The sequence below is a fragment of the Colias croceus genome, chromosome 28, assembly GCF_905220415.1.
Source record: "Colias croceus chromosome 28, ilColCroc2.1".
Classification (NCBI taxonomy): Eukaryota; Metazoa; Arthropoda; class Insecta; order Lepidoptera; family Pieridae; genus Colias; species Colias croceus.
The window spans coordinates 2,616,370-2,627,480 of NC_059564.1; the positions used below are offsets into that span (position 1 = coordinate 2,616,370).

Here is an 11,111-nt window from a genome sequence, read left to right on the forward strand (position 1 = left end):
AAACACAAAAATATTTGCCATAATAAATATATTTCCAATAGATAATACTTAATACTAAATAAACTGCACTTCTATTACGTTGCATTTACATCAAACGGGCGAATGCTCATTCTAACCCCACTATGTTAAATTATTTTAGTGTAAATAGGCGTAGAGCATTCTTTCGTTGTTCTTAGTGCGTTCGAAAAGATTCTATGTAATATTCTAATACTGAACAACACTGAATACGAGTGTTCGTTTACACTAAAAGATCACGAAAGAATGCTCTTGCTCTATCTCTATGTTCGTTTGATGTAAATGCACCGTTATATAACCTATCTACCAGCCAATCGGTATATTATATTTCTTTACAAATTTAGTTAGCATGTTATAAACAGGACGGTAATAATTAATTAATGATGAGGACGAAATAGTTTCGATATCCGCCGATTCTTGTAGTACCTCCATCCAATGTTGAGAGCTTCCTCGTGACATTAGGTCCCTGTAAAGATAGTTATTAATTTATAGATAGCAAAATAATTTAATTCATATGACACTTTAGCTGTAGGCTGATTTTGTATATTTTCAAATTCTATAAAAGTTCTTATCCCAATCCAAACGCAGACAAATTATAAACGCAAAACCCATTAAAATTCGTTCACCCGTTCATTAGTATCTCATAGAGAACTGTTTTTTATCGTGCATAATGTTATGTTGTATTTCACTTGTAACTTCATTATAAATCTACACTAATATTATAAAGAGGAAAACTTTGTTTGTTTGTTTGTTTGTTTGTAATGAATAGGCTCAAAAACTACTGGACCGATTTTAAAACTTATTTCACCATTCGAAGGCTACATTATCCACGAGTAACATAGGCTAGGTTTTATCCCGGAAATTCCACGGGAACGGGAACTATGCGGGTTTTTCTTTGAAAACGCGGGCGAAGCCGCAGGCGGAAAGCTAGTTTTTAATAAATCTGAAATAGAAAACCGGCTAAGTGTGAGTCGGGCTTCCGCGCTAGTGTTCCATATATAAACCGTTTTTTATGTTTTTTATACTTTTCACCATTTTTCCTATATCTGTACTATAAAACGTTTTTCTTACCAAGTTTCAAGATTGTGTTCAAGGGAAAAAGTTTTTGATTTCCTTGCGAATGTCGAAATTTGCGAAAATTGTACACTCACACATACTTACTTCAGAATCTTTCCCGCCACTTTCGAACCATAGATATCACAACGATGTAGAGCTATAGAGCTGGGCATAGACTCATCTACGTTCTTCCGACCGAATACAGCCGCTTTACAGAGACGCTCGAATAGTTGGTGTTGAACGAAACTGCTTAAAAAGTACCTGAAATACATTTAATTAATTGAAGTGAAACTTCTTTATCGGGGTTGTAAAAAATTTAGTGCACATTTTTTCGTTACGCATGACATTTTTCCGTTACGCGCCATCTTTTTCTTATCCCTACCACGCGTGATTCGACACGTATTTCTATAAAGTTGCTAATAGTAAATTATTTTTTGAAAAATAAGGTCATAAAGAAGTTTCACTTTTTACGTGTGTACACTAGTACACTAGATTTTTTATTCTTACAGAAAGTTAAAAAAATAAGATACTTTTATTTATTTACATAATATTATACGATAAAAAAAATTGAGAGGAAAGATAGGAAGTGTGTGAACGTTAATTTAAACTGTAGCTTGATTCTAAAATCGAAATTAAAATTCAAAACATTATATTAGTATATAGAATAAGTAGAACAAAATATAAAAAAGAGCGTGTGTGCCGAGCACACGTGTCAGAAGTGAAACTTCTTTAGCAAGATTCAAAGATAGCTTCGCTTTGCTACAAAGCGTGCTACTTGTTACTATTCAATGACTTCTGACTAAAGTTAGTATTATTAATCTATACTACCTCTAATTTTATAAAGCTGAAGAGTTTGTTTGTTTGAACGCACTTATCTCAGGAACTACTGGTCCGATTTGAAAAATTATTTCGGTGTTAGTCCATATATCGAGGAAGGCTATAGGAGCTATTGGCTAAGGCTATTGGATATTTCCCGTTTTATTTTTTAAAAGTTATTATTGTCATTTTACTCATTAGGTAAAGGGCTTTTGATATCAGTATAAAGTTTTTTTGATATCTGAAATAGTTACGGAATAATCGCCTGTGCACACTTAACGATTAGACCCTGTATATCTTCACGCTAAGACCAACAGGAGCGGAGCGGGTAAAACCGCGGAGCGTAGCTAGTTCACTAAAAATGTCACATCTACCCACTTACCTAACATACGGCACATTATCAGCAACATGATACTTAGCACCAACATCAAAATAATTTTCTCCTCTAGTTCCCAAAGGTGCTATTCCTTGCAATTCTCTTACTAAATTCCAAAACTCTTTATTCATATATCTCATATCTAAACTACCTTCAAAAAGCCTCCATCTATATTCATCTAGTACAAGGGAAAATGGTATTTGAGGTAGTTTGTTTAAAGCCTGTTTTAGAATAAGTATATCGTCTGCACTTATAACATTTGGTGCTATCTGTCCTTTTTTATTAATACCTCCTTTTCTATCTTTGTTTTTAAAAATAACGTTCTCTTTTAAATTTCCTAAATTACTCTTTTTAGCATTAATGACTAGTTTGAACGTTTTCCCAATATCTATTACACTTATTGTGTTATCTAAATATTTGGTAGAGTCATTTTCTATATCTTTGATAGATATATTTTCATAATCACTGTCGTTTGAAAATAATTCTGTATCGTTTATGAGACCTAGACGATGTAAGTGTTGCGGTGTTATAGCTCCGAGCATTATTGTGTCGCCAATTGTTTCGTGGAGGGCTGTGTTAGCTTGCTGGAAGAAAGTTGTAGTATTTATGTTTTATTATATCTATACTAAAATAAAATTATAAAGGGTTTTTTTTTATTTATTTATCCAACCTATTTGAAAAAAAAAACGATTACCATTAGAAATTCATCGAATAACATAAGAAGATCGAATAACATAACATCCCGGGTAGAGCAAACGACGCCGGGATAAGCGACTAGTTTACCAACCTCGACAATATAGATATATACTTATAGATATTTTTTTTCTTGTCCTCTCCATGTAACAAAAAGAAAAACCAAAAAAAGGCAATGATAACATATTTTTGCAAATGCCTTACAATTTACCTATACCGCAGAAAACATAATAATTATGCAGTGTTCAAACACAACTTACCCGAAACAATCCAGGTTGCTTTTCATAAGCCATATAGTATTGTATGTGACCCATTTCATGATGCAGTACATAGAAATCTTCAAATGACGTGTTAGAACAGTATAAGAGCCTGTAAAATACAATAAAGAATTAACTTTATTTAGGAAAAAATAAATGTATTAAAATTAGATTGTTGTTTTGTCAAAAAGTCATTATGTTGTTTTGTCAAAAAGTCATTTACTCAGTTTTTGCTTTTAAATCTATAGTAATATAATAAAGCTGAAGAGTTTGTTTGTTTATTTGAACGCGCTAATCTCAGGAACTACTGGTCCGATTTGAAAAATTCTTTCGGTGTTAGATAGCCCATTTATCGAGGATATATTAATTCACGGTAAGACCCAACAGGAGATGAGCAATGCGGGTGAAACCGCGCAGCACAGCTAGTATTAAAATAAAAAATAGAACATACCGATAATCGCCACTTTTAAACATATCAGCAGCAGTCCCATGACAGCGTATTGAATTATTTTTCTGTGTAAATATAGATTCGCGCCAAAATGTTTGCGTCATGGCGGGTAAACCAAGGGATGTGTAAAAATCTTCAGCACGTCTTACCTAAACGACGAATATTAATTATTATAACTGCGTTAAAAACAACCGACTTCAAACTTGCACTTGCAACATTTACAAATACAGACAAAAATGCTCATAAAATAAAAACTACTGGGCCTATCCGAATAAAATTTTTATGGGACCAATTCGACACCATCCCGCATCGAACAAAAAAAAATCACGTAAATCGGTTCAGAATCCTCGGAGTAATCGGTGTACATACATAAAAAAAAACATACCGGCCGAATTGATAATCCTCCTCCTTTTTTTGAAGTCGGTTAAAAATTGATTTTAGTATTTAACCATTATTTAACACATTATAATATTTATACAGTAACGGTGCATTTACATCAAACGAACGGAGCTAGAGCTAGAGCATTCTTTCGTAATCTGTAGTGTAAACGAAAACTCGTATTCAGTGTTGTTCAGTATTAGAACATTGCGTAGAACCTATTAAAGAATTCTTTACGCCTGTTTACACTAAAATAATTTGACATAGTGGGGTTATGTGGAGCATTCGCTCATTTAATCTAAATGCACCGTGAGACGAATTTAATCGTGTGTTATTACTTAAACTTAAAATATTAATTTTCAAATTAAATCTGGCACACGTGTTCGTGATTTTTGGGTACAAAAATTGTTAAATATATTTTTCTTTTTAATAGAAATAACTTACCATATGATCAACGGTCCAATTTAACTTTTGAATCCGATCATCTAAATTAATATTTTGCGTCAGGATCATGTCTATCAAATGTTCCCAATTTTGGGACCAAAGATCACCTGAAATATATATTATTAACTTCATTATTATTACACAGTTCATTTTGGTGTTGTATTTAAGTATTATCTATTTTTATTTTGTACGTCTGTCATGTGGGTTCATAGAAAGGCTAGACAAATGACGAAACTTACAGCAATTTATTAGGACCATTTTATCAGATTTTTCAGGGATTTATACGACATTATCTTGGCAAGGCTGTTTTATATAACCAAAAATGATTTCAAAATACAAAATATGTAATTTATTATGCTCAAAGTGATGAGCATCATCTAGTTATCTATCTCGATTCTAGATATACGACTGTATTGTTGTTTATTTGATTGTATTGTGTATATATTTTATTATTTCCACTCTATCTAAAAATATGTTTTTATTTTGTTTTACAACATATTGCGCTTCTTTGCCTTTCTCCCCGTGGTTGCCTGGCAGAGATCACTGCATAGTGATAAGGCCGCCCTTTGTGCCTTTGTAAACTTATTCTTGTAACCTTTATGTATATTTCGTTTCTTGCACAATAAAGTGTTAAATAAATAAATATATAATTACTTCAGTAACCTAATTTAAAACATAAAATAACTTCATTTGGTTTACTGAATTTTATAAAATAGTTCTGTAGACATATAGGTAATTCAAAAACCTTTCTATAAATAGCGCTGGATAAAATTTCATGTTAAAATGCCTTTAACGCAGTCAAAGGTATGAGGTATCGGGATTGGTATTTGCATAAAGTCGATATTAAAAATATTCAGTCATTCTGTTCAAAAATATTTTTAAGTAGGTAACCAACGATATAATCCATACTAATATTATAAATGCGAAAGTAACTCTGTCTGTCTGTCTGTTACTCAATCACGCCTTAACTACTGATAACTGAACCAATTTGCATGAAATTTGGTATAGAGATATTTTGATACCCGAGAAAGGACATAGGCTACTTTTAACCCCGGGATATAGGATAGGTTTTATCCCGGAAATCCCACGGGAACGGGGTTTTTTCTTTGACAGCGCGGGTGAAACCGCGGGTGGATAGCTAGTATAAAATATATTATAGTTTTATGTGTAGGTACTATATTTATATCTAATATTCTAATATGAAGTTTAAGAATTTATGTGTGAGTTTATATTATGTTATGAGTTTCTTTAGATTATTTATAACATTTTTCAATGTATTTCAGCCAACTAAGCCAGCTATTTCACATATTTATTCATTTCTAGTTAACAAAAGATATTTCATTCTATTACAGCCTTTTCAACATAACTATCAACCAACTAAAATTTTCCCTCACAGAAAATACCTTTCATCAAAACAATTCCAAACCACTTCATAAACAACAAATTATTTATTAAACTAAAAAACCTCCCTTCATTTAATCAAAAGAAAATGTACCCAGTAAATGTGCGGGAATCGGCCCTTTCTCTGGCACAATTTCCCCGTAATGTTTCCTTAATTGAAACCTGACAACACCGTGCAATAATTTGTATAGCGGGAGAATGCTTTCATATAGCTGGTAACACAGTTTTCGTAGATCTGGGAGTTCGATTTCATCCCGCCAAGCTGCGCCGATGTCTTTGTAACCTTAAAAAAAAATTTTAATTAAACTGCCGCTCAAAAATGTTTCTATACACAAAAATATTATACACACGAAGGTGCATTTACAACCTCGTTATCTGATAAAATAAATTTATTTTTAATTAGGTACTAAAATATTTTTAGTTTCTCGGTTTAGAACGAGGTTTTCCTGTACCTTTCAGTGAAGATTGTTACTTTTACAAAATCATTAATTAATTATTATTATCTGTATTATGTTGATTCTAGGTATGTCTAATCTGAAGTAGGTAACAATGTATTATATTTCCTCGGTTTGTTAGGGTTGAGTGGTAGAGATCGCTATCTAGCGATAAGGCCGCACTTTCCTGTTTCTGTTAAGTCTTGTCTTTGTTTTATGTATTTATTTTCAAAGTAATAAAGCATTTTCATTCATTCATTTAATGTAAATAATGCATCCTATTTATAATTTAGTAACATTATATACTTACCATTTCGTTTTGCTGCTCTATTTTCAATTTTCATCATTTGCAAATATGGCGTCTTCATTTGCACCATTTTTTCCCGCCATTCCAACCAAACCCAACGCAATACTGTTTCATTTTTCGAATATTTCATCATACTATCAAATTCTTTTTCCCCTTTGAGACACATTTGATTCCCTTCCCATTCTGTATTTAAATTTTTGAAGCGTTCCGAATTTGGATTGACCGTTGACAGATAATTCAAAATGGCTTCCTCGAATTGCGCCAAACTACTATTGCTATGTACGTTGGGTATGCATACTTGTGCATCGTTATAGATAGCTTGAATTTCTTCATATAAATTGCTTGTTTTTCTGAAAGATATATAAATATAGAAGCTGACTTTCAAAAACGTTAGGCAAAATTCATCACATGCTTTAACGATGATATAAGTAGATTTGTAGGTTGTTTTATATTAATCTAGATATACATTATAATTATGTTAATCAAGCATTTGTATGCATTAGAAACTACACTATATAAAATAAGACTACGTTAATAAAAGGTAAAAATTATATACCTTCTTTGCTCTATTATTCTGACAAGAAAATGATTTGCTTCGTTCGAATGACACCGAAAAAGCCACATTATAAGATTATAAGATTATTTTTTAAATAAATTTCAACGTATTGCATACATGCAAATGAAAACTAATAACTCGTAACAATTTAACAGATTTTGTAGTTTATAATTTTTTAAATTTCATTATTTTTAAAGGATAACTTACCTTGTTTCTTTATACGAATATTTCAAACCTCTACACAACAAATAGGTTTGCCGCTTTTGCGTAGAATTCAGCTGATTCGCGAAATATAATGTTGCCAGTCTATTACAGTTGTTCAGTTGCCAAATGATTCGACTTTTCTGAAATTTCCCCGCTCTACCTGGCAACTCCGGACTGCTAGGATTGATCAGAGATTGCCAGCCTATGTTGGCGCCAATTGCATTTAATTTTACTGTTTCTCTATTTATTTTTTCGAATAAATTATTGACGTCATCGCAAGAACCGGTGTGTGTAAGTGTGAAAATAATAATAAAAAATATTTTGTACATCATTTCCTCATGTCCTGATCACAATTTAAATGGTTCTGTAACAATAAATAGGTTTTGTACAGGACTGTTCAAAAAATAAATTACGGCGACTATAAAAAAGTTTATCATCATAGGCTTATAAAAATGCCTGAGTTATTTTTGTTTTTACTGCAATCCTTCGATCTTCATAATACTAAATTGATAGTTAATACGATTATTATGTATTCTTTGATAGAATATAATTTATTGAAGTGAAACTTCTTTATCGGGGTTGGAAAAAAATTTAGTGTAACACTTTTGCGTTACGCGCCATCTTGTTCTTATCCGTACCACGCGTGATTCGACGAATTTCTGTAAAGTTGCATATAGTAAATTATTTTTTTGTAAAATAAGGACATAAAGAAGTTTCACTTCTTACGTGTGTACACTAGTACACGCACACATTTTTTATATTTATTTATTTAAATACTTTATTTTAATGCCAACAAAAAAAATTATAATCTATAACTAAGTAGGTATTCAAAAGAGCCTCAAAAGTCTAGAAATATGAACAAACTAGCTTTCCGCCCGCGGCTTCGCCCACGTTTTCAAAGAAAAACTCGCATAGTTCCGGTTCCCGTGGGATTTCCGGGATAAAACCTATCCTATGTGTTAATCCAAGTTACCCTCTTTATGTGGGCTTAATTTCATTATAATCGGTTCTGTAGTATTTGCGTGAAAGAGTAACAAACACACACACATCCTCACAAATTTCCCGTTTAAAATATTAAGTAGGATGTTTGTGATATTTGAGTACCTGCTAATAATTGCCATGCTTTAGAAAAAAAAACGACGTGTGGCACTCGGGGACTGCCGCGGTAAAGCTATTGCATGCTATGCCTTCAAGCCACACCTCCGCCCGTCCGAGTGGGGAGCGTGAGGTTTTTTCGTTACGGAATTTTCTCGATTCGGTCCCCGCGCTCAAGGCCCGCGATAGAAGCTATGCAATAGCTTAATAATAATAAAAAAACCTAAAAGCGTGTTAAATACACTATCTACCACTTGACCATTATCAGTTCCGTGATTTACCACTCACGTTATCACGACCTGACATTACACTTAATTGTGATTAGCTTTCGATTATGCTTTACTGAACTTACTAATTATTTTAGGCGACATCAAAGGATATTATATCGAACTTTATACTTACGTGGTTTCCTGTCATATCATTGCTTTGTGAAAATACCTACTTAATTATTTTTATATACTAGGTAATACATATTATAGAGCTGAAGAGTTTGTTAGTTTGAATGCGCTAATCTCAGAAACTACTGGTCCGATTTGAAAAGTTCTTTCGGTGTTAGATAGCCCAATCATCGAGGAAGGCTATAGGCTAAATATCATCACGCTAAGACCAACAGGAACGGAGCCACGCGGGTGAAACCGCGGAGCGCAGCTAGTTATGGATCCTAGTCCTAGTGAACTACGTATCGTTACTTTTTTATGTTTTTCACCGTTTGAAACTCTGTTTCTCTGGACTGTGACAAACATTACAAAACCAAAATCAGCTAAATCGGCTCAGACTTTCCCGATATTTTTTTTGCAGCTCTAACGAACAGCAATTGATTTTATTATAGAGAATCACTACATAGTATAAAACAAAGTCGCTTTCTATGCCCCTATGTATGCTTAAATCTTTAAAACTACGCAACGGAATTTGATGCGGTTTTTTTTATAAATAGAAGACATTCAAGAAGTAGGTTTTAATATATAATTTATTGGGTTTTAGACAAAGCGGACGAAGCCGCGGGCGTAAAGCTAGTAATTTAAAAATAGCTTTCACAAGATGAATCGTTCGTTCCCTCATAATAATTTCAAGGCATAATAAGATTTCAATCAATATAATAATAAATTGATAGTTACCAAAAGGAAAAATGTAAAAAATCTAATAAATAAATGCCAATTTTATACGTACATAACCATATAAATGTGATATAAATAGATCGTGATTAATATTTATTTAGCAATATTAAGACTTGTCAAATGCCGTTATTTATTTATCCTTGCTCATTAACGAATTGTAAATAAAAATCGATAGATTGCACGCACTATTTGAGTTTGTTTCAATAAATAATTTCCAAATGATGTCCTAATTTTGTACATCTCTGTTAACGTTACACGAATTAATTCGAAAAAAACAACCTATTCAAATTTCAAAAATGGAATTTATAATTTAAAAAAAACAATGTTTCAAAAAATTTTATTTTAAATAAGCAATAAAATGTTCAAAATCAATTGATATAAAATATTAAAAATTATTCCACACTTTTGTGGATTCTATCAATAAAATTAATTTTCCATATCATAAATTAATTTTAATTTAAAATTAAATAAACCAATAGGATGATATAAAAAAAAACTTACCGCGCCGTGGTTAGCACAGGGACAGCAGATAGAAACTGACAAGAGTACAAAATAACTGCGCCCTTATGCTTGCACACAGTGTAGGCGATAATATATTATAGCAGGCGTGTTTTGGTCTTATGGGAGTCAAATGTCAGGGTCGTTAAGTAAATGGGTTTGTGGGTGAAAGGATTTATAAAATTGCTTATAAATTCCGGTCAAAACTCATGCCAATGATATATATTTTTTTATTTGCTTTCACAACTTTTACAGAACATAGCCATCATTGAGGTTACTTTATTAATCTCTATTAACAATAATTTAAGAGGCTTTCCTAATTCAAACAGGCTGCTGAAAATTAGTTTTTAATATCTTAGGAAGGCTCCTGGCAAATAAATGATTTATTTATTTATATTATATTTATTACTCAGTTTATAGAAGAATCTATAAAATAATAAGTTAACTACTTATTCTTCTTTTTCGTAATAAGAGTTACTGCACTCCAAAGAGGAAAATGACTTTATGAAAATGTGTGACTTATTTCAGCATACACTAATTAACTGTCATGGCATGAATTATATCCTTGTTCTATTTTGTAGGTATACATAGATATATCAGGAAGTAAGAAAGTTATCTGCACTCCATTATGTAGATTCTCAATGTACCTTTTCTTGTTAGGAATGCTTATTATTGGATTGTTGCTTATCATAAAAACGTCGATGTATGCTATTTGCTATTATATAGCTAACTTGGAAATACATTACCTATTATCGTTTTATAATTGTTTTGTCTTCTATATAATTATGATTTCTTCATTTCGATGAAACCAAAGCTATAAATAATGGTTTACTTTTATAACTTAAAAGTTATGTATAACTTAAAAGTAATATTAAGTATGTAGATGTAGCTACTTACTTTAATAAAACTACGAAAAAAATAATTATATCGCTTTGTATAGCTTCCAATAGCATATCATGTAGTGAATAAACACCTAAACAGATAAGCCCGGCAAATCTTCCCTAGAACAATAGCAGTC

General features: G+C 31.9%; 1 protein-coding gene across 1 annotated transcript; it reads right to left on the minus strand.

Annotated features, from left to right (window-relative positions):
- Positions 1 to 210: 210 nt before the first annotated feature.
- LOC123703982 (angiotensin-converting enzyme-related protein-like) lies at positions 211 to 10,167 on the minus strand. Its single transcript, XM_045652206.1, has 10 exons — positions 10,097 to 10,167; positions 7,389 to 7,749; positions 6,629 to 6,975; positions 5,979 to 6,167; positions 4,484 to 4,590; positions 3,665 to 3,810; positions 3,217 to 3,325; positions 2,270 to 2,847; positions 1,177 to 1,332; positions 211 to 481 (listed from the first exon to the last, which is right to left on the minus strand). The coding sequence occupies exons 2-10, from the start codon at positions 7,715 to 7,717 to the stop codon at positions 319 to 321; spliced, it is 2,124 nt and encodes a 707-aa protein (XP_045508162.1). The 5' UTR covers positions 7,718 to 7,749; positions 10,097 to 10,167; the 3' UTR covers positions 211 to 318.
- Between the last annotated feature and the right edge of the window lie 944 nt (positions 10,168 to 11,111).